This window comes from Camelus dromedarius, chromosome 11 (genome assembly GCF_036321535.1).
Source record: "Camelus dromedarius isolate mCamDro1 chromosome 11, mCamDro1.pat, whole genome shotgun sequence".
NCBI lineage: Eukaryota > Metazoa > Chordata > Mammalia > Artiodactyla > Camelidae > Camelus > Camelus dromedarius.
In genome coordinates, this window is record NC_087446.1 from 39,431,742 (window position 1) to 39,456,748 (window position 25,007).

A 25,007-nucleotide genomic window follows, 5' to 3' on the forward strand; every position below is an offset into this window, starting at 1 on the left:
CACTTCAAGGAAGGGAACCTAAGTCTGTTAAGGCAGCCCATTAACATTCATTAAACTAGTAAGAACCTTAAAGCAAAGGGGACAAACTGGTGGCTGCAAGTCAGATTTCGCCCTCAGATGTGTGAGGTTAGTTTTGTTTTTTGTTTTTTGTTTTGTTTTGTTTTTTTTTAACATTTTTTATTGATTTATAATCATTTTACAATGTGTCAAATTCCAGTGTAGAGCACAATTTTTCAGTTATACATGAACATATATATATTCATTGTCACATTTTTTTATCTGTGAGCTACCATAAGATCTTGTGTATATTTCTCTGTGCTATACAGTATAATCTTGTTTATCTATTCTACAATTTTGAAATCCCGTTTATCCCTTCCCACCCTCCGCCCCCTTGGCAACCACCAAGTTTGTATTTTATGTCTATGAGTCTATTTCTTTTTTTTTTTAACATTTTTTATTGATTTATAATCATTTTACAATGTTGTGTCAAATTCCAGTGTTCAGCACAATTTTTCAGTTATTCATGGACATATACATACTCATTGTCACATTTTTTTCTCTGTGAGTTATCATAACATTTTGTGTATATTTCCCTGTGCTGTACAGTGTAGTCTGTTCTACAATTTTGAAATACCAGTCTATCCCTTCCCACCCTCCACCCCCCTGGTAACCACAAGTCTGTATTCTCTGTCTGTGAGTCTATTTCTGTCCTTTATTTACGCTTTGTTTTTGTTTGTTTGTTTGTTTTTGTTTTTGTTTTTTAGATTCCACATACGAGCGATCTCATATGGTATTTTTCTTTCTCTTTCTGGCTTACTTCACTTAGAATGACATTCTCCAGGAGCATCCATGTTGCTGCAAATGGCATTATGTTGTCGGTTTTTATGGCTGAGTAGTATTCCATTGTATAAATATACCACATCTTCTTTATCCAGTCACCTGTTGATGGACATTTAGGCTGTTTCCATGTTTTGGCTATTGTAAATGGTGCTGCTATAAACATTGGGGTGCAGGTGTCATTTTGAAGTAGGGTTCCTTCTGGATACAAGCCCAGGAGTGGGATTCCTGGGTCATATGGTAAGTCTATTCCTAGTCTTTTGAGGAATCTCCATACTGTTTTCCACAGTGGCTGCACCAAACTACATGCCCACCAGCAGTGTAGGAGGGTTTCCTTTTCTCCACAGCCTCTCCAGCATTTGTCATTTGTGGATTTTTGAATGATGGCCATTCTGACTGGTGTGAGGTGATACCTCATTGTAGTTTTGATTTGCATTTCTCTGATAATTAGTGATATTGAGCATTTTTTCATGTGCCTATTGATCATTTGTATGTCTTCCTTGGAGAATTGCTTGTTTAGGTCTTTTGCCCATTTTTGGATTGGGTTGTTTGGTTGTTTCTTATTAAGTCGTATGAGCTGTTTTTATATTCTGGAGATCAAGCCTTTGTCAGTTTCATTTGCAAAGATTTTCTCCCATTCCGCAGGTTGTCTTTTTGTTTTACTTATGGTTTCCTTTGCTGTGCAGAAGCTTGTAAGTTTAATTAGGTCCCATTTGTTTATTCTTGCTTTTATTTCTATTGCTTGAATAGACTGTTCTCGGAGAACATTTTTGAGATGTATGTCAGATAATGTTTTGCCTATGTTTTCTTATAGGAGGTTTATTGTATCTTGTCTTATGTTTAAGTCTTTGGTCCATTTTGAGTTTATTTTTGTGTGTGGTGTAAGGGAGTGTTGTAGCTTCATTGATTTACATGCTGCTGTCCAGTTTTCCCAACACCATTTGCTGAAGAGACTGTCTTTATTCCATTGTATATTCTTGCCTCCTTTGTCGAAGATTAGTTGACCAAAAGTTTGTGGGTTCATTTCTGGACTCTCTATTCTGTTCCATTGGTCTATATGTCTGTTTTTGTACCAATACCATGCTGTCTTGATGACTGTGGCTCTATACTATTGCCTGAAGTCTGGGAGAGTTACTCCTCCAACCTCTTTCTTTCTGTTCAGTAATGCTTTGGCAATTCTAGGTCTTTAATGGTTCCATATAAATTTTATTATGATTTGTTCTAGTTCTGTGAAATATGTCCTGGGTAATTGGATAGGGATTGCATGAAATCTGAAGATTGCCTTGGGCAGTGTGACCATTTTAACAATATTGATTCTTCCAATCCAAGAGCATGGGATATCTTTCCATTTTTTAAAGTCTTCTTTAATTTCCTTCATCAATGGTTTATAGTTTTCTGTGAATAATTCTTTCACCTCCTTGGTTAGATTTATTCCTAGGCATTTTATTACTTTGGGTGCTATTTTAAAGGCAGCCCATTAACATTCATTAAAATAGTAAGGACCTTAAAACAAAGGGGACAAACTGGTGGCTGCAGGTCAGATTTGGCCCTCAGATGTGTGAGATTATTTTTGTTTGATTGGCATATGTTGCAAATTTTTTTTTTTTACTTAATACAGTTAAAACTAGGAGATGACAACTAAACACCCAAATTTTCTGTAGAAAAACGCTGAAAGCTGGCAACCCCACAGCTCCATTTCCCCAGGGCAGTCCTCAGCTGGCTGGGATGAGCTGCTCTCCAGCAGGCAGGGTCCACCTTATCACCCCTGCTTTCACTTACCCTTGGCCCACCTCACTCACATATGTCACCTGCCTGCCTTCTGTCTGTGTTTGGGTTTGTAACCTCTCCCTTATACTGTTGGTTCTGGGTTGATGCTAGTTATTCAAGGTCAGAGGAGGAGGGAGAGGTCTCTAGTTAGAGTGGCCTGAAGGAAGCCTCCAGGCCGGGAACCAAAAAGTGTACAACTACACCGACACAAACCTCCCTATTCCAGCCCTGCCCCTGGCATAAATGGCACAGAGGGTTACTTGGAAACCAGAGGGAAACTCTTCCACATTCATGCTGTTACAGAGGCCACACCTGGGCATTGTTCTGGGATTGGGAAGCGCCTCACAGATTAATGGGATTCAGGAAAGAAAATGAATATTAGCAAAATAAAGAAACACTGACATATTTCTGAGAGTGCATCTATTATGGTTCTTTTCCCTAGCTTGGAAGAGCTGGTCTTGGGTCATATTAGGGAACTAGACATGGATTTAGGATACAGATAGGATAGACACACTTTAAGAGGGTCTTTGATCCTTTAATGTACATGTATGAGCATCACAGGCTTTTACCTACATGTACACAGAAGGCGGCTGTAGAACCACTTGCACACGCACACTCCACTTCCCACACAGACAGTGCGTAATTTAATCAGCAGTTACTAATTTTTCATCTTTACTGGACAATTATGAGACATATTCTTGGATTAGCCAAAGGACGGGGATTAGTGCTGGGAATGAAACACCATGAAACATCTTAGCTAATATCCCAGCAAGCTTTCCTAAACACACACAAGGCAAGTCAGACTATACAACATCCAGCCCAAAACTCACCTCCAGATGCTTAAACCCAAGGGCCGGATATTCAGGCCCTTTTGGATATACTAAGCAAGCGACTTGGCATTCATATCTGAGGCATTCATTCCACAACATCTTTTGAGTTCCAACTGTGTGTCAGACCCTTATGCTTAGTGGTACTTGTCCTCCACAGGAAAAAAAAAAAAGTGATAAATGTTATGAAGGGAAGAGAATGAGAATAGAGGATAATGGGGCATTTAGGTCCTATTTAGATAAGATGATTAGAGAAGGCCTCTCCATAGGTGCTGTGTTTAAGTTGGAGCACACATGATGGCAGGGTGGCTGGGGCAGGGTGAGGGAAGAATATTCCTGTAGCAGGAGCACCCTGTGCAAAGGCCCTGAGGTGTCAGTGCAGTCACAGCTGAGAGAATCAACCTGCATGACAGTGGCTTTGTTTATTGAGCTCTTGCTTCCTGAACTATGTACCTTTCAAAATTAGCACAAGGAATCCTCAACAGTGGCCCTCCTTAAGAGATAAGTACTATTACGTCTCCATTTTATAGATCAAGAGACAGGTTAATCTGCTTGCCCGCCCAAGTCAATCAACGGTCAGCAGCAAGGCCAGAATTTGAACTAAGTATATTTGAATCCAGAATCTTAGACCTTTACATTCAGTTCTTTTCTTTATCATTAGAGACTGACCCAACTCATTTTTCATATATTTGTATATTCTGGGCCTCTGTGACATGCAGAGAGTTCTGCAGTGATTTAAGTAATATTTTACCTGTGTTTGGACAGTCTAGATGTGAAAGGGGTTGTCAGTATTTACCTTTGATTGGAAATTCACAAGCATTAGGAGCCTAATAATGTCCATGTGTCTTTGAGATCTTGTTTCATTTTACCAAAGACATTTTTGAAAACATGCAAGTAAAGGAAATGATTCTGGAAATGTTTTTCTTTGCTTTTATCAGTATTGTTCCAACTTGATTCTAAGTATTGTTCCGAGTATTGTTCCAGCTTGCATATTTAAGTTCTGCTAATGAGGGTTTGCTCAAGAAGCCATCGGTTAAACACACACACACACATACACACTCACGTAGACATTAACAAACCACTGAGTCATAAGGAAGAATTTCCCTTTTCTTCCATCTCAAATATTCATATTTGTTTTAATCATTATAGTTACATAAAAAATAAAAAAGCAAAACCAGGAAGCTAGACCATAAACCACTTCAGAATGCATTTAATATGAAAAATATACATTGTAAAATTTCTAGGGTTAAATCTATCATAGGCCCAAGGGTAGCGGGACCATTCCTAGATCTAAGTCTGTTGCTTCTCAGGCACTAGAGACACACAGGTTATTAAGCACAGAGCTCTTACCCTACACACTCACACCAGGAGGCTGACAGCTCTCTGGGCTTCATCCCATTGTTCCATGGGGTCAATACCAAAGGGGCTGGGAACAGCAGGTTTGGTCTTGACCAGGCCTTCATGGAGTAGTTTCTTATAAAGAGAGATGTGAGAGAGAGCCTCAGAGAAGGCAGTATACAAATCTTCTGAGTTACAGACTTATCTACTGATTTCCTGAAATTGAGTTTTCTTGAATTACAAAGTAGTTTGCAAGATACCATAGGCAGATTCATTGAAAAGGACTAAAAGAAAATACAGGGAGGGTTTTAACCTAACAACCCACGAACTAATGAGTTGATTGGATTGGATTATAGGCATCTCGCACAGTGATCCACAGTGCAGACATCACATTCCAAATGCTGGAAGACTGGAGGAATGTGGACCTCAACAGCATCACCAAGCAAACCCTTTACACCATGGAGGACTCTCGTGATGAGCACCGGAAACTCATTATCCAGTGTAAGATGCTCTACCAGGCAGTGTGTCTTTCTATTTGTTTTAAAAAGAAAGGAGTATCCTGGTGAATAATTAAGTGGCATTCCCACCCTGTCCTTCTCCCTGGGACCCCATGCCTCTGTTGTTCATGTTAAATGTGTCGGCCCAGATGGAGGGACTAGTTCATTTACGAGGACATGAGTCAGCATTGCTGGGGAAAATGGGTTCTGGGGTATTTGGCAGCACACAGTGTCAGGCAAAAGGCCCCACTCGTGACTCTCGATGCCAAGCACAGTTCCCTAGGTGGCATCAACAAGTAAGGACAGAAGCTTGCTGCCTCTCTCAGTGTATGACAGCCTGGAGGCAAGCGGACATGCTGCATGCTTTTCAGTGGAGGGTCATGGGAGTCAGCCCACCTGTTGGCAGGTGAATCTCTCAATCACAGTAGATGATTGAGTAGGGGGATGTTGATTTACTTCTGCAAACACATGTTCATGCCCCTGTGAACAGAGACTGGAAATACTGCTCCAAGTATCATCCTGATGTGTTTGGGTTGCTGTTCTTAGCCGCAGAGGTCATAAGAGGGCCAGAAAACACCACCATCCTCAGCACAGCTCTGCTCTTCCTCAACAGCCCATCACAGCCTCTGCCTGGGGAATCCCCTAGACCAGAGTCTCTTGGCTACTTTCTTACTTTGTTCAGCCTTCTTTTCTTATGTCTCTGGGGGAAAGGGAGTGCAGGGACGGAGGGTGAGTCTACACTCCGACCATCAGCTCTGGGAAGGGTCGGTCCTGAGATTGTCTAGAGGTGGGAGCTCTGGCGGCTGCTGCGCTCTCACCTTCTGAATGGGTGAGGCCCACAACCCTAATAGTGGCATTCAGGAAGCTGCAGAGTTGCTGTCTCCCCGAGAAAAGGGGCCTACTCCTCTCAGAGCCCTCAGTCCCTTATGTCACCTTTATAAGCAAATTAAGTTCCCTAAGATGTTCCTATTAGAGACCTCTTATTAAAAGCAAATGGAGCAACTGAAACGTTGGACCATGTGGACCTTCCCTGAGGCTTCTTTCCTGATGACCCCAGAGCTACATCTCTACATCAACCCTGTGGGGAAGATTCACTTATCACCCTCATATTTCAGATGAGAAAAGCCTCAGAGAGCTGGTTAACCTTTCCCAAGGTAGGAGAGCTGGACCTGGAACCTAGGTCTAGTTTCGGTGTCACTGCCCTGCACTAGTGCATGACCAGAGGAGACAAAAATAGTGAGATGTGAACAAGCTTTAGAGATTCTAGGATTTTTCCAAGTTCTTACAATCATGCTCTCTGTTCTGTTTTTCCTTCAAGAAGGCAATGGAAAGCATGGCTATACGCACCCTAACAGTGCTAGCTATACCCCTGATGGCAGTGTCCCCCAGGCCTCACATAGGGTGAGGCAGTGTTTGTGCAGGACTAAACAGATGGGTGGAAACCCAGAGTGATCCAACTTCCTAACCACTCCTATCAGCATTAGATTTACCTCTCTTCTCCCGTCAGCACCTTTCATGGTGGAAGACAATGTGACCTAGACTCATAGGGAAAAATACAGTCACCATTGCTTGTTTTGGGGACCAGGCTTTGAGCCTTTGCTGGAGCAGCACAGAGATCACCGCTGCCTCTCCAAAAAAGAACCTTTGGGGGCTTTCTCTTCATGCTCTCTTGGACTGGGAGCAGTGTATTGCCCTTTAAGTCTGTGATTTTATTCTTCTAGAGGGAGGGAGTGATGAGGTTCAGTTCAACCCAGCTGGTACTTACTGAGTGCCTGTCCTGGGTCTAGCACTGTGTTAGACACTGAGCATGGAGCAGTGAATAAGACGGACACTGCTTACGGCTAATGGCAAATCAGAAACTGAACACATAATTTACAAATGGTTGCATTTTACCAAAGAGGACATGCTGTGTGATGCAGTGCTGGGATGAGGGTTGAGGAAGGGCATCAAGCCTTAAAGCAGATGGCCTGGCACACAGGTGTCATCCCTGCTCCTCCCTGACAGCTGGGATGTGAGCCCCTAAACACAGTAGGCTGGGCTGAAGTTCAGTTTGAATAGGACCAGGGGAAAACTATATGCTATGCTGCACTCTCCTTACCTTACAACCAATTGACAAATCTGCAAATTCTTGCTTTGGAGGTATGGGGAGCGGTTACCATCACATCTGTGATATAAATGCTGACTAGGGTTGCTTGATTTACCTTAAGTTAAAAAATGCACTTTGGGACTTCAGCATGCTGATTAGAATGAGCATTAAGTGGTACTGTGGTTGGGATGCCCGACAGACCTTGATTGAAACCCTGGCTCTGGTGCTCTGTGACCTTGGCTTCCAAATCTGTAAAATGGGTAAAATGCAAAGGGATTAAATCAGATAAGGTGTGCCATGTGCCTGGTACATAGTGTAGGACTAGTGTAGAGAAGAGGTTAGGAGGCAAGCACTTGAGTCAGGTTTGAAACATGCCTCTGCCATTCACCAGCTGTGAAATCTTTGGAAAGTCACTCATCTCTGAGTGCCTCAATTTTCTCAATTGTCAAATGGGAGGTCATTATAGTACCTACCTCTGTAGGCTGCTCATCCATTCATTCAACAAACATTTGAGCAATTACTATGTACCAGAACTATTCTAGGTCCTGGACTCATGACATGCACATCCTAGGGGTTGTCTAAGGTTAAACAAGTATGTACATGTAAAACATTTTAGAAGAGTGCCTGGCAGGTGGCAAGCACTCAGTAAATGTTAGCAGTTAGCACTTTCATTGCCACCAGGATCATTAGCATCATTGATTGAAGCACAATAGCTCAGATACACATACAATGTTGTAAAGAATGAAGGAACACCAAAGATAAAGTCAGTGACTTGGGTTCTAGTTCCTACTCTGTCACTAACTCACCCTTGGACTTTGAGTGGGTTGTTTAACCTCTAAGACATAGCTTCTTCATCTATAAAATGTGACAGATCAATTAAATGGGCCTCTAAAGCCCTTTCTCACTCTAAAATGTATGACTTCAGGTCCTGGAAGCTGACCTCTTGCAGGAGTTATCAGTCAAGTAAAATATGTTCAGGTAAATGAAAACTACTGGAATGTGTAAATCTTGAATTGTGGTTTGATTTTATTGAGCTCCACGTACAAAAGCACAAAAAAATATAATAAAAAGAGATACTTTGAATTAGCGATCACCACGGTGATGTTTCTGTTTTCTACAGTGCTTCGCTGATTTCAAGTCCTTCCAGATTCAGTTATTTGACTTGCACCTGAAGACAGGGTGTAAAGTGTTAAGATTACCCTCCTTTTACTATGCGGAAACTGAGGACAAGAGATTGTTTCCTTTACTCCACCAGTATTTACTAAGCATCTACTACATGTCAAGCACTGAGATGCTGGTTAGGCTCCTTACCCTACCACAGGGCAGAGAGTGAGAGAGCAGCAGTGCCTGTATCCACTCCCACAAGCGAGCTCCACCACAGGTAATGTACCAACTAACAAAGGTATCAGACAAAATAGTTAACAGGGAGCAGACATACCCCCACACACACACATACCCCCCTAACTTCAAGACAGTGCTATTAGTGATTCAGCGAAAGTAGAATACAGTCATAAAGTGCTGTGGAAGTACAGAGGACGAGTGATCGGTTCTGCTGACGAGTGGCATGGGAGGGCAAACAGGATTTTGTGGAAGGATCATTTCAGCTGGATCATGACAGACTAGACAGTCCAAACAGAGGGACCTGCCTGAGAAAAGAAGGGTTTGTTGGGGAAATGGCAAGTGACATGGGATGGCCAGGGTTTAAAGGTAAGTTGTGTGTTTTCTAAATCCTTGAATGCCCTGCTAAGACTTTAGAGATTTATTTTATTCAGTTGTATCCCTGTGTTCTTTTAAGATGTATCTCTGTTTAAACACAACTGCACAGTGTGTGGGTTCTCCTTTGTCTGACAGTATATCAGGAGTTTGACCACCTCCTGGAGGAGCAGTCTCCCATAGAGTCCTACATCGAGTGGCTGGACACCATGGTGGACCGGTGTGTTGTGAAGGTTGGTAAGCTGGAGCAGAAGGTGCAGCCCGGGTACAGCAGCCCAGCACTTGCCTCGATGACACTTGGGTAATACAGAGTCCCACAGTGAGCAGTCTGAGAGTCCCTCGGCAGCCTTGGAGCGCTAGGGTTTCCAGGAGAGGCCTGGGCCCCCCTCAGGGTTGGAGTGGGGTCACAGGAGGCAAGGCAAAGTCTCCCTTCCCTGGGCCAGTCAGGTCAGAATCACTTTTATCTATTGTGCACGTTGGGTCTTGACATAAGATTTCATTTTTTAAAGTGGATTTTTGCTAAAAACAAGTCAGAAACCATTGCTCTATAACATTGAACTTTGAGACCCATAAGCCTTCATGTTGTTTTTATAAGAGACAGTAATAAACACAGGTCAAGTGAACCACTCTTAAAGCCGTTCACTCTCTTGTAGGTGGCTGCCAAGAAACAAGGGTCTCTGAAGAAGGTGGCCCAGCAGTTCCTCTTGATGTGGTCCTGTTTTGGCACGAGGGTGATCCGGGACATGACCTTGCACAGTGCCCCCAGCTTTGGTAAGGCCACCCCAGCCCTCCCCACATCCAAACACTTTCTCTGGCTCCATGTATCAAATCCACCTCTCAGGAGTCAGCCATGGTCTTGCTGTCTCTGAGGCCACAAGGATGTTACCTGGAAATGTTATCTGTTCTGGGGGATGTGACTTTGATAGGATTTTCAGGGAGAAAGATGGCATTGCATGCCAAAGCAGAAGTATACCAAACTGAAAATGATAGGTCTGCACACAAATCATATTATTTAAGTTTAAGGAGGAGTAAATAGCAGTGACTGTGCTCCCCTTTTTCTGGAAGTCCCCAGTGATGGCTGCTTCCACAGTACTACTTTGCCAAATTTCATAGTGTGGATTTGCCAAGACTGGGCACATGGAGAAGCCTCTGAGTTCAAACATTTGCGAATGGCTTGATTGACACGCCAGCAGTGGGTAGACTGTCTAAAGTTTTCTTTGAAAACATGTCCCAGTCTGATCCCTAGAAAAAGGACTTTTGCATTCATTTTCCCTTTTGTTTTACTGACCCTTTGGGTTTTCATCACCTCCAGGAGACATCCCTACCCCAAGTCCTTGTCTCCTGTTTTCCAGTGTAACTGGACGGAAATCTCTGCCCAGAGGTGCTTGTAATATTCTCTGTGGGCAAGAACCTACTCACTGACTTGGGGTGAATGCTGTTTTTCAGTGGAAAGAATGGTGTGTGCATTGAGTCCGGGTCATCATTAGCAAAGTGTGGTGGGACTTTAAGGCATTATCCAGACATTTAAAATCTCAAAACACTTTGGCTTCAATTTTCTAGGCATTTCAGCAAAAGGCTGTTGGTAAACTTTCTGGGTAATTGCTTCAGTTCTCTGTTTTACTTTGCAAGTAGAGATGTGGTTTTGTTTCTCATTATCTCCAATTAAGCCAATCAGCTCTGGGTTTTGCTCTGGGTTTAATTTGACACTTTTCCATCTAGCTTTTTATGGTCTTGTCACTATTTTCCAGTTGTGTTATACAACGAAGTGAGTATGTGGTGAAACAAAGAGGGCACTATTTTTTCTAAACAGCTCTGTCCATGAAAGACTGTGTTTACCCAATTGGAGAAGCGTTTTGTTGTGGATTTCTTTAATCTCAGCATTGGGAAGTCCTCTGAACCTGCCCGCACCATGGCTACAGATGGAAATTCTCTTTGAGCTGTATAGAAATGCTCTGGTGCCTGCTACCTGGGCAGTGCCATCAGGCATGGCATTTTGATGACTTCCAGTTCAGCATAGTTAGTGTTAGCACATGTTACCTCTGGCTCTGGGAAAATCATTCATGTATAACTGCTTTCAGTTAAGCAGATGGTTGGAAAATATTTGAGATTTTTTTCATTGCTTCAGAATCAAAGAATCAGTGATATCACACAAATAAACATACCCACATCCACAAAACAAGCATCTTTTCCTTGCTTTGTATCTTATTCTTCAGTTTGCAGATTCTTAAACTGTGTATGTTATCAAGTGCCCTTGCACTTGATATTTGAAATTCATTTGTATTTACTAAGTTAACAGTGTGATAAAAAGAAGTTTGGACAGTAGAACAATTAGGGTTCAGTGAATGGGTTGGATTTATTACTGAAAAAAATATTGTTCCTTAAAATGTATTTGTTTCTCTTTGAACCACACACTATTTTAGGATACACTGGAAACTCAGGAAAATGGCAAAAATGGTCACAAAGATTCTTTTAGAAAGGGAAAGAAAAAGATATTAACCCAATTTCACTTTTACGGAATTTTCCAACTCTGAACAGATGGAAATAATACCTGTCTCCAAGTCCATTTAGCAAACTATCTAAAGTGGTCCTGCTCATCCGACTCATTGTTGAGTTTTGCAGCTTGGGATGACAGGCAAGTTGAAAGAATTTGTGGCAGACAAAAGCCCAGCTCCCCCTTTCTGCCTGTATATGTCAAAGACACAGTTGGTGGTTGTGTTTGGGTCATGTGTTCCCTGTATAAAAACAGCTAATTAGGAAAAAGAGCCCTCTGTTCCCTGGCCCCTCCTCCCAACCACAGGGGCCAGCTCTATATATCTTATAACCCCCACACGATTCTTGTCGCTGTGAATGGTAGAGGGTCTGTGTGTCCGCGTAGCAGGCTGACCGTCACAGTGATCGTGTGGAATATCACAATGATCCAGCGGGGGGACTCTATCACCTCTTCCCAGAGCAGCCGGTTTCAAAGGTAGTTGACTCCTTTCTTCTCCTTAATTCCTTTTCACTCTTTTCTCCCTAATTCCTTTTCACTGAAAGAGCCTATGCTGTGAACTAAAGTAGCCAGACTTTCTTTCTGTGCTGCAAGCAGCACTTTCTAGCAAAATTAGTCAGCAAAGGTAGGCTAGCAGGCAATGAACTTTTCATCCTAATAGGGGTTGAGGAAATTAGAGGTTCTATTTAAAACAACAACACATTTTCTGTTGATTACTCTGATACCTGTATCCCAAGTCAGTGCAGGCGCCTTTACCCCTTCACTCGGGTGCTCACCAGATGCCCCTGTTTCACTGTGAGGAACATCCAGGAGGCAACAATAGTTCCAGAAAGTACTTCAGCACCAAACAGTCGGAAAAGCAGCCCTGGACTTGACAGCTAAGGGGGCAAGACTACATATCAGTTCCCAAGTTTTCACCTTGTTTTCTGGCCTAGCATCAAAGCTCACCCACTTGGGCAGGGCCGGGGAGGCTGTGTGGGAGCAGTTCTGTCAGGGAGCAGCTCCCAGACCAAGTGGCCATGGCAGGGCCTTCCAGACAGCTTCTCAATGTTCAGATGTCCTGGTCTGGCTGTTGCACCCAGAACCTGCTGAATTAGAGAATCTTGAGATTTGAAATGTCACTCAGGCCCCTGCCAAGCACCAGGAGGAGGCAGGAATAGCTTTCCCTGTATTCAGGAGAGGAGGCAGAGACCCAGAGAGGAGAGGGGGCTTTCTGAGGACACACAGAAAATTGAGCTGAGCTCCACCAGGGACGTATCCCATGCTAGAGCCACATTGCCACCACTTCGTCTAACTTTCTTCAGTTGAATACTACAAATAAAAGCAAAGCAATGTTTATTCAGGGCTTAGTATACACTGGGCCTAATATTAGGCACTTTCTCACTTAATTTTCACAGCAACTTATGAGATCCACTATTAACTGCCCTCAGTGTAATGGATGAGGAAGCCATGGTAGCACATGAAGCAAAGGCAGGATGATGGTACTCTTTATAACAAGTATTTAGGAAGTATGTACTCCCATTTAATTCTCACATTAACTCTGCAAGGCGGATAATTACAGAGATGGAGAATTTTCTTGCCCAAGATCAATATGGCAAGTGGTAGAATTCTGTTTCAAAATCGGATCTGCCTGAGTACAAAACCCATGCTTTTTCAGTTACCATAATTAAGACAAATACCTTCTGCTCAGATGCATGGCACAAAAAGGCTAGAAAAATTTGCTTGATCTTCACTGATGGTTTTTCTAAAACCATATTGATGGATTAAAAAAATTTAAGCTATAAGAGAAAAGAATAATAATTAGACTATCATGAGTAATTAGAGATGCCAGAAGACAATGGAATAATATCTCTTAAGTGTTGAGAACAAAGAACTATCAACCAGTATTCAAGAGTGAGGGCAAAGAAAAGTATTCAGTTACACAAAAACTAAGAAAATAATAGCACTTATAGAGCTTCGCTTTAAAAAATATTTCAGTAAGAGGAAAAATAAACACATAGCTAAAGTCTTGTGTGTAAGAAACAATGAGATTCTAGTTATTGTTGCTGTTTAACAAATTACCACAAAGTTTAGTGGCTTAAAACAATATTATACGTATGGATTCTGTGGGTCAGGAATTTGGACAGGGTGGCTTGTCTCTATCCTGTGATGTCTGGGGCCTTGGAAGGGAAGACTCAAAGGCTGGTAATGAATCAACACCTGGAGGCTGGAATCTTCTTGAGGCTTCTTCCCTCATGTGTCTGGTGCCGGGGCTGGGATGGCTTGAAGACTAGAACTGCTGATCAGGGTGCCTTCAAGTGGCCTCTCCATGTGGTTCGCTTTCCTCACAGCACAGTGGCCTCTGAATAGTTGAACTTGTCACATGGTGGCTCAGGCCCCCCGTGTGAGTGTGCCGAGTGGGGAACCACATTGCCTTTTATGACCCAGTTTCACAAATGAACATGTCACTTCCCCCATACCCTGATGATCAGAGAAGTCACAAGCCTCCCAAGATTGAAGGGGATGCATAGATCCCCAGTTTTCCAGGGAAGGAATGTCAAAGAAATTGGGGGCCTTGTTTTAAGACAAAAGAAAATTTAAAGTACGTAAACACATTTAATTAACTTTTGGTTATAATTTAAAACCTAATTTTTGTGTGTTTCAAAAAGGTAAAAATTCTAGGAAACAATACAACGTGGGGTGGTGGGAAGAGAATTTTCAAGGAATAGTTAAAGGATGCTAAGATCTTTGTATTGGAATACCAAATAGTTGTTGAAAATTTATAGTTTGGGTTTAATAGACATATAGGATATATGTCAACAAATGAAGAGATCGTCACTAAAAGAATAGAATCATAATTTACTGAGGAAAAATGCAAAAACTTAAATGGCAAGAGCTGAGAAGGTAAAAGAAGTATAGAAAAAGGATGGTAAACTCAAAATATAAAATAGGATATTGGAAATAAGATCAAAGAATAATCACAGTAAATGAAAAGATCTCTTCCCTCAAAAAAAATCAGGCATGAATTGCAACTTTTACTAAACTTCTAAGAAACATAAAATCCTTAGTTTGTGAAAATGAACATGAAAATCAGTATTTTAGAGAGTAAAAAAAGAAGGAAAGCTATACAGTTAATTTTATGAAATTAACATAACCTCAGTTTCAAAATCTTGGAAGAGCTGTAGAGAAAAAGAAAATTATGACCCAATCACACATAAATATAGATGACAAAATTCTAAATAAAATACTAGCAGATCAAATCCTGCAGCAAATTTTTTAAAACTGTGATTAATAAGGCCTATGCCAAGAATTAAAGTATGGTTCAATGTCATAAAATTACTAATTAACATATTGCATTAATGAATTAAAAGAGAAAAATCTTATGATCATCTCTTTAGATATAGAGGAAGAAACTTATTTGATAAAATTCAGCTTTCAAGTGTAATATTTTAAAACTCTTGGCAAACTATAGAAGGGAATTTACTTAATATGTTGAAGAGCATCCAAAAATCTGCAGAAAACATTATACTAAGTCATGAAACTTAGAAATTTTCCCATTCAAGTCACAAATAAGACATGAACGCCTTCTAACGCTGTTTCTGATAGATATGTACTGGAGGTCCTGGCCAATGCAATAAGAAAAGGAAATGAAATATAAGGATTGGAAAGGAAAACCCAAAATTGTCTTTATTGATATCATGATGGCTGCCAAAGAGAAGAGAATCTATAAACTAATGGAACAAATAAGAATTCAGCCAGGTTACTGAATTCGGTTTTTAAAAAATCATTGGCATTCTTAGCATTAACTAGAAAATATAATTAAATTTCTACCTGTCTGTCTATATCAGTCTATCTGTATCTATATTCATTCATAATAGCAACAGAAAGTTACCCATAAAATAATTATAACAAAAATTGTTTTTAAGACCTTCAAGAAGAAATTTTTTTTAATAGTGTTGAAATATACCCTCTTCATGTTTGGAAAAACTCAACATCAAGAAGATACACCCTTCAAATGTATAAATCAAGTGGTATTCCAGTCCAGTTCTTAACTTTTTTCCCTTTGATTTTGAAAACCTGATGTTAAAATTCATATAGAAAAGCAAACAGTCAAGAATAGTAAAAAAAAAAAAAAAACAAACAAAAACAAAAACTTGAAGGTAAGGGAGAACAAGGTGTAGAGACTTGCTTACCTGATAGTTTTATTGAGGAGTCAGATGATATGGTCTTCTAACAGGGCTTGACAAAAAGTAATGAAACAACAGAGATGCCCAGTACAGACTGACATGAAACTTACCTTCGCTTCATCAGATTCTTGCTTTGTTGTCTCAAAAACGAGGATTGTAGAGATGATCTATGTGACAGAGATGGCATGAAAAAAATCAGTGGGTAAATGTTCTGGGACAAGCATTTTAGGATAAATAAAACTAGATTCCTTGCCTATAATTTCTGAAAAGAGACATCTAAATGGAAAAAAAAAAACTTAAACCTTTTAGAAGATACTGGTGATATTAATGACCTTGGAATAGGAAATTATTTCTTTAAAAAGGCACAAAAAAAGAACAGATCATAAGGGAAATATTGCCAGGGTTGACTGCATTTGGATTTTGAATTTCTATATAATAAGCATAAGATGAACAAAGTTAAAAGACAGAAGCCACAGAAAGGGGGAAGATATTTTGCAATGCATATAACTAACAGAGGATTATAACCAGAATGTATGATAAATCCCTTCAAGTACTTTTTTAAAAGACTAGTATCCCAATAGAAAAATGGACAAAGAATGTGAATAGACAGTTCACAGAGGAGGGAATTCAGATGGACAATAATCATATGAAAAAAGGTTGCACCTTTTTAGTAATTATGGTACTACAACTTACAAAGACGATAACATTTCACACCCTTCAAATGGCAAATATTATATTTCTTACAGAGGATGTGAAAGATTTTGCTTAGCAATTTGGCACTATCTTGTAAGACACAGGTGCTCTTGGACCTGGTGATTCCATGTCTGGGCCTAGACACAAGGCAACAGGTACAAAAAAAATTCATTAGAGCCAGTTTCCAATAGTGAAAAATGTAAATAACCTAAATTCCATCTACAGGAGAATGGACAAATAAATTGTGGTACACTCACACAGTTGCCATTAAATGAGAGCTACGTGTGTCAGTGTGGATAGATCTAAAAAAAACCCAAAGTATCAAAAGCAGCTTGTAGGATGCTTTGTAAAGTATGATACCATTTCTGTCAAGTTTGAAAATAAAAAAACAATGCCATCTGTTTTTATGGATACATAAATATATGTATTAAGAGGATAGGAATCCATCCATGTGAGCAATAAATACCAGATTCAAGACAGTGACTACCTTAGGGCCTGAACTCAGGAAGCAAAGAAGTGGGGTTAAGGAAGGGAACATAGGGGCTTCTTCTTCTTCTTCTTCTTCTTCTTCTTTTTCTTCTTCTTTTTTTGGTAGGGGGAGGTAATTAGGTTTATTTACTTATTCTTGGAGGAAGTACTGGGGATTGAACCTAGGACCTCACGCATGCTAAGCACGCGCTCTACCATTTGAGCTATACCCTCCACCCCCAACAGGGGCTTCATTTTTATCTTCAGTTAAAAAATATGATTCAAATATGGTAAAATGTTAAGATATTATAAAGCTGGGTGTTCTGTACAATGGTATTCATTTAAAAATTCTTTTTTTCCCACATTTGAAATTTTTCATTGGAAAAAAGAAACGCTTTGATTCCCTAAGATGCCTATGATAAGCTATGTTACTATATAACAACAACTATCTCCTTTCATCTCTACGCTAATGTCTTTTCCCATAGCAGGCTCTGATGCTCACTAGCTCAGTGACTTTAGGCAAGTGGTTTAAACCCTCTGAGCCTTCATTTCCCCATATGTTAATTGAAATTATTAGTAATACCTTCTTCATAGTGTTGCTGTTGGAAGAGTAACAGGGCTTAGCACAGTGCATATGGTAAGTATTCAGTGCTCACTCATTTGATTCACTCATCTAACAACTGTTGCACATCTACTGTGTGCCTGGCACTGTTCTAGACACCAGGTGCAGAGAAGGGGAAAAAAACAGATAAAAATCCCTGCAATTATGGAGTTTACCATCTAGTGTAGGGAAGCACATGATAAAGAGAAGTAAGTTCACTACATAATATAGCAGATGGTGTTAAGTGCTAAGGGGAGAAATAAAGCAGGAATGTTAGCTATGATTGCCTATCTCCTGTGTGTCTATCTGTGGTGTTTCTCTCCCTCTCATCAGTCTCTCTGTATCTCCTTTTTTGCCTTTTCCCCCTTCTATTTGCACTGCTTCCATGGCCATGACACCTGGCACTGAACTCTTTATTGTCTAATAATCTTAAAGATTGATTTCTGCTTACTAAGGACACTGTAGCTTTTATGGAGTCAGTGACTGAGCTTTAAGTTTCCTTTGTACTCGGAGCACTTAGCACAATAGTAAGCAAGCAGCAGTAGTTCTACAAACTCTCCTTGTTTGAAAGCTGATTGAAAATTATCAGACCAATTGGGTAACAGACCAGAGCTATTAGGAAGAGAGCTTGAAGCCCCAAATCAACACTTTCCCTGAAGTATTGGCCTCCAAGCTCGGCTCTGATGTTTTCTAACAGTGTGGTCTTAGGCAGGTTTCTTAACCTCATTAGATCTTTGTTTCCTTATCTGTTAGGCAGGGGTGTTGTATAGATGATTTCCAAGGTGCCTATCCATACTAAAACTTCTAAGCCCATTTTTTTATTATCTAGGTTTTTCTGTTCTAATTCATTGTTTCACAATGTCTTTTTGATCTATCTCCTTCTGTCCTATCTCTTTCTATCCTTATTGACTTAGAGCCACATCTCAGGAAATATTTCTTCGTTTTGGAGATCCTTTCCTTTTATGTATTTGATGCTATCTTTTGACTTCTTTGGTTCTATGAACAAAGCAGTCACATCATAGGCTCTTAGAACATTAGTAGCAAAAGGGATCTTAGTTACTATTTTTTAAGCATCTAGTGTGTAATTTTCCTCATTATGGTACTTCTGTAATGTAGATTTTACTGTTCCCCTTTTAGAGACCTATATTGTGTGATGGAAGAACAACTTTAGAATCAGACCGTCTTGGGTTCAAGTCCCATGTCTGCCACTTAATAGCTGTGTGACACTGGGCAGTTACTTTACCTCTCTGAACCTCAGTTTCCTCCTCTGCAAAAGGAGATTATCATCTCCAATGGTTGTGATGAGGATTAAATGCAGTAATAAATCTATAGTGGTTAACACAGCGGCTGCCACAGAGCAAGATTTCAATAAATGGCTGGGTTTTTTTTTTTTTTTAACATTTATAAGGAGTAACTGATCCAAGGTCTGAGTTACTAAGTGGCAGAGCTGGAGCTCAAACTGGGTGGTTTGATCCAGCCCCATGCAATTACCTACAATGTTGTACCTCCTCAGTGGTTCACAGACTCATTTGGGGGAAGTGGATGGAAAGTTTAGTTTTGGAAGCCTGCATCTCTGGCATTGGGGGCTGTGGCTCACAAACCCGAACCTTGCTGAAATTCCGAATGGGGTCGAAAAATAGACATGCACTCTGGGGATGGAGGAAGAATGTGAAGAAAGTGTAAAACCATGGACGTGGGCCTGGAGCTCTGTGGGGGCATGAGGATTGGAGGTTGTGGCAGTCTCTGAAGAGAGGGGGTATTGGAGTGGATGTGCATGACCTGCTGGGCATCCAGCGGCCTCGGAGTTGAGCCAGGGATTTTCTTCTGTAGCCTTTCTGGACCAAAAGAATCAATCTATCTGAAATGAAGAGTGTATGTGTATGCACACAGGAGCCAGGCACAATTAAACAGGAGAAGATAAACTCCACCAAAGAGGAGTCATACAAAAACCCCCAACTGGCCCTCATTGCCTTATTTTTGAAACTTGAAAAGGTATAGCACCCAAGTTAAATGGCCCTTCTGGGGATCAAGTCCTTTATTTTCCATCTGTACTATGAGGAGACTGGACTAGATAATCTGGAGGGGAAATGGGAACAGATTTTTGGAGCCAGACCAAACTGAGGCAAATTTCTGCTTAATTCTGAAGGAGAGACTCACCTCCCCATCTGTAAGAGAGATAATACCACCTGTCTTACAGTTTGTTGTAAGGATGAGACCTGTGTTGAGTGCTTAGCACATAGTAAGCATTCAGTAAGTGGTAAGTGTGACAACAATGATGATGATGACAATGACAATAATAGAGGTGCTGATGACAATGATAGGCTCACAGGATAAATAATGCTGAAGAGTCTCACTCTAAAAAAGCACACTCAAGGGAAATAGGAAGAGGAAGTCGACTTGTAAATAGTGGGTGAGATGTTTTAGACACTTCGTGGGACAGCAGGATATGCATATGGAAATGTCCCTTTGAGAGGTGGAAACATGGAACTGGAGACAAAAGCTTGGCCCCTGTCTCTGACTCTGGCATCCATGAGGTCTTAAATACACAAACATGAGAGGTGCTTCCATATGTGGGTCATTGCACTGCCCATAGTGGCAACATGACATGCAAGTAAAGATGGTTTTGAAGTAATGTATTATCTATTAATTGTGTCATCTTGCACAAGTACTTGACTTGCAAAACAGGAATAAAAGCATCTACCTTACAAGGTAGTTGTAGAGATTAAATGAGAGAATTTAAGACTCTGAGCACAGAGACTGGCACACTGGAAGAATCTTTTAAAATGTTTGTTCACATCCCTATTTGTGAAATAATCTACTTATCTAAATTTAAAATAAAGAATACTACTTGAGGATACCAAATCTTTTCAATGTAATATCTTTTATAAGAACCACATGCTAAACTGACATCTCAGAAACATTTAAGGAAATAATTCAGTTGTTGCTAATATAAAATGTCATTTATGCTCCTGGAATTATGTCGTGTACATTGGTAGACACCAGTGAGCTAGAAGGCCAAGTTCCTGCCACAGATACCTTAAAGTCCTGCCAGAGGAATAAGATGAGCTTGTGGAAGAGAGAAAAATGCAAGACACTGTCAACAAATGCTGAACAAGGTGAGGGGTGCTTGGACGGGGATGAGGCCAGTGCAAGTGTAAGAGTTCAGATGCACTTTGACAGATGGCTCAGTGGGTGCCGTTTTTGGTGGTGTCACATTAATAAATTGAGCAAGAAAAAGATTCAGTTGCCATAGTGTGAATGACACTTACCTTATGCCAAACACCAGGCTAGGTGAGGAGACAGCAAAGGAGAGCAACCTTCGACCTCAAGGAGATCATAACTGAGTGGGGAATGCCAGTCTCAACAGATCGTTGGAGTGCCTTGTAGCATGTTGTCGGCCAGGCAGAGGGGCAGACCTGAGCTGTCATGACTTACCTTTCTATTTGAATCTCCTCTCACCAGGGTCTTTTCACCTAATCCACTTGATGTTTGATGACTACGTTCTCTACCTGTTAGAATCCCTGCACTGTCAGGAGCGGGCCAGTGAGCTCATGCGAGCCATGAAGGGAGAAGGAAGCACTGGTAAGCTGGCATTTCACGGAATTGCCCTCCGTGTCAATTTAATTTGTATCCTTACTTCTGTGCTCTGTGTTTCTTTAGCTTTGAATCCCAAAGAATTTAGTTATGGTTGAACAGGGGAAATTGTTGGAAACTAACAGTCTTTTTCTTCTTTAGAGTGGGCATGTGTGTACATGGGAATTGTCTTGCATGCCACGATGGAGATGGGGAACTATCAAAGTTTAAGTGGAGGAATCCACATGACACAGATTAGAAAGAACATTTCATTTTTAAAGTCCCTTAAAGACAACTTGCCTTGACCTTTGGCTCTAAGAACCCACCTTTTCTCTACCCATAGCAGAAGTCCGAGAAGAGATTATCTTGACGGAGGCTGCCCCACCAACCCCTTCACCAGTGCCATCGTTTTCTCCTGCAAAATCTGCTGCATCTATGGAAGTGCCACCTCCCTCCTCTCCTGCCAGCAACCCATCCCCTGAGTACACTGGCCTCAGCACTACAGGTAATGAACAGTCTCTCAAAGGCATTGAATGGGAAGTTGATGTTTAAAGCAAGAGTCTTCTGGAAAAGTGTCGTCCTTACAGCCCCCCTCCAGACAATGCCAAAACCCGAGTATCCTCCTGGATTTATGGACTACTTGCAGTTATTCAGTCATTCGTTTGTACACATTCCTTATGCTTCTGTTTCAAGTTGGCAGATTAAGTACATAAAATCTCCACCCTCCCCCCAAAAAACCCAAGTCACTGAAATGATTAAAATGATACAAAACATAGAACACAGCCTTTCTTGAAAACAAGAAAGGAGCTCTCTATGAACCAGAAACTGAGAGGCATCTCCGGAAAGTGAGGCAGACAGGAAGCCCTAAGCTAAGACTTGGCAGCCCTGATCAAGGCAGGGGCAAGGGCCTCTGGGCAGAGCACAGCGTGTGCAAGTGCACAGGAGCGGGAAGCGTGGGGCTTTTTTTGGGAACGGTAAACTCTAGCTAAAATGTAGGTGGTGCTGAAGGAGTGTTATAAGCCTGGAAAGGTTGAGTTGGAGTCACATCCTGGAGGATCTTGCATGCCAAGACAAGGTTGGAAAATGGAAGAGATGTTACAAGGATAATAATAGCTAGTTGCTAATGTCTGAATGTTGCTTTACCACATACAAAGGACCTTCTCCTAATTGTCTCCCTTGATATTCAGTGACACTACATAGTAACTATTGTTCCATTTTACCAGGAGGAGAAGTAAAGGGTGAGAAGGATTAATTCCTTGTCTCAGTAACCGTAGTCAGTAGTTGTCATAACAGATTCATTCACTCGGTTATTCAGCAAATGTCCTTGTTCACAAGACTTGTGGAAATGGAATATACAGTAAGTGTTAGCTAATATATAAGAGTGTTTGTGTGTGTGTGTGTGTGTGCGTGCACGCGCGTGCATGCCTCCAACTTTTCTCATATGGTTGCTGTGGGGATTAAATGAAGTAAGAAAAGCCAAAGTACTTTGATAACAGTGTAGTGCTATCCAGACAGAAAGGGTGACTGTTACGAATGCCTCTAAAATGAGAGCTGCAGCCAAGAGTGCTACAGGAGTTCAGAGGGTGAAGCAGACCCTTTCCACCTGAACTCGGGCAGGCAGGTGGGAAGTCTTCAGGAGAAGGGTGAGACTCAAAGGCAGCCTTAAAAGATGAGAAGGACCCAGCTAACAGGAGAGAGGTGAACACACACTAACCAAAGGCAGAGACAACCTTCTGCTAAATGGGCCCCAGGTGATGGTGAGGCAGGTGAACAGACCAGCATCTGTGGAGCAGAGAACTTGATAAGTCTGTGATGATTCATTAGCCTTCCATCCAAACCTGCTCTTCCTTTCTCCCAATTACCCCAAACCAAATCTAGGGGTCAGCTTTCCTCTCCCTCAACTCCTGTATTAGTTAGGGTAGGCTAAGCTACCATAGCAGATAGATCCAAACATGGATGGAGTTAACACAATAGAAATCTATTTCATGCTTGCAGACAGCACTGGCAGGGTGTTTAAGTCAGAGAAGAGAACTTGAATGTAACCATTTGAAAACACATGTTCCTCCAATAATAGGCTCCACCAAACCCCAGGGCAGTGGTTCTTGGAGTATGGTCCACGGACCAGCAGTATCAGCATCACCTGGGAACTTGTTAGAAATGCTTATTATCAGATCTCATTGAAGACCTACTGAACCAGAAACTCTAGCTCAATTTCTTGAGCAAATGGCTGGGCCCAACCTAGACAGCCTCCAGGTGATTCTGATGCTCACTATCTTGAGGGCCGCTGTCTTAGGGCTCTGTCAAGCCTGCAACCAGCTGACAGAAATGGAAATTGGGCCTGGAGGAGGAAAACCGACTCTTACAAGCCCTAGCCTGATGGTGGCACATGTCACTTCTACTTATATCCCAGCAGCGAGGACTTGGCCACGTGGCCTCATGTAACTGCAGAGAGACAGGGAAATGTAGGATGGGGGTGGTTCCCGGGTAGGAAAGAGGGAACGGATTTGAGAGAGACAGCTGGCATTCCCACCACACCTCCCAGATCCAGTTGCTCTAACACATGTCTTGACTGACCCATTCCTTCCCAGCCCACTACTGCCCTCCAGATGAGGCCTTCCCCACCTCTCATGGACATCCACAATGACTCCAGGTTTGAGTCTTCCTCCAGACCCTCACAGCATGGGCTTAGTTATATCCTAGTTCTACTTTGAAGAGACTGGAAACTAAAGTATTATTTTTTAATACCAAATAAATAGAATGAGATTGTGATACTTAGCTGCTGTGTTTTATCCATTCATGTGTTTTATCCACTCACACATCCATCCATTTATCTATTCATTTATCCAATAAATATTTCTCAAGTGGCTTCTATGTGCTGAACACTTCAGAAGCTGGTGATATGAACAAGTGAACTGTGGTTCCTGCCCCTGGGAGTTTACTGTTTGGAGGTTAGGGCTCTGATGAGAAGATGGCAGTTACAGTATAATGTAATGAGTGCTAAGTTGGGAGAAAGGTCAGAGTGTTAGGGGAGCACAAGGGGGACCTCCAGCGTATATCTGGAGGGTCTGGTGGAGCTGAATAACGAGAGAAAAGGTACTCCAAGCGGAGGAAGTAAGTAGTACAAAGGCCTGGAGGTGAGAGAGAGCATGTCATTTTCAGGGAATTTAAAGTATATATCCCAGGAGTCTTTTGATTAATTCTTTCCCTAAAGTTTCCAGAACCAGGGCTGCTCAGAGAGGGAATGAACAGGTGCTTAAGAGCCTATAAGGTGCCTGCCCTCTTTTGCATGTTGCCAGAGGTGGAAACCTGCTAGCAAACCCAGTGGCCCTTTGTCAGGGACTGCTCAGGAGCCTGGGATATTCAGAGCAGTAATGAAAAGCAGTGTTCTCAGGGACTGGCTTTAGATCGAACTGTGACTTCACTTTGAGTCCACAGCTAGAGAGAGTCCTCCTCTTCTGTGGAAATTTATATGTGAACATCACCATATTTGCTTACATAGATGCACCTCAAATCTCGTTTTGTCTTCTACTTTGAGGAAGAAGAACATGACCACCCCCACCACCTCCCTCCCATTTTCTCTCCATAAGGGTTGTTGTAGTTCTGGCTTAGAAGGCTTAGGAAGAAAAGTTGTACAGAAAAGAACAACTTTATTCACTGAAAATAAAAAGGGAAGAGAACTTGAGCACTGTTCACAGCTCTGCAGCTGCTCAGGAGTCCTTCCACGACTGGCATTTGGGGCAGCCATCCCAAGTCTCCTGCCTCACTCAGGAACGAGGGCAGTAAGAACAGCTAGGAGCCAACTGATCACCTGAATAATCCTGCCCACATACCCCCACTACTGCCCTGGGGGACACACACATAAGTCAGTCGTGATAACATCCTTACTTCTAAAATAAACAGGGAAATTATGCAAATGAAACAGTTCTGCATTATGAAGCAGAAACAATTTGAGT

General features: G+C 41.6%; 1 protein-coding gene across 6 annotated transcripts in view; it reads left to right on the forward strand.

The window, feature by feature from the left end:
• The window catches only part of RFX4 (regulatory factor X4), a 150,107-nt gene that overhangs the window by 105,577 nt on the left and 19,523 nt on the right, over positions 1–25,007 (forward strand). For 5 of the 6 annotated variants that reach the window (XM_064491682.1, XM_010996458.3, XM_031462849.2 and 2 more), the window contains 5 exons: positions 5,126–5,270; positions 9,204–9,298; positions 9,719–9,836; positions 20,944–21,063; positions 21,398–21,559. In XM_064491682.1, coding sequence (XP_064347752.1) covers positions 5,126–5,270; positions 9,204–9,298; positions 9,719–9,836; positions 20,944–21,063; positions 21,398–21,559 — 640 coding nt within the window. The remainder of the gene's footprint in view (positions 1–5,125; positions 5,271–9,203; positions 9,299–9,718; positions 9,837–20,943; positions 21,064–21,397; positions 21,560–25,007) is intronic. The other variant, XM_031462846.2, reaches the window with a different exon arrangement.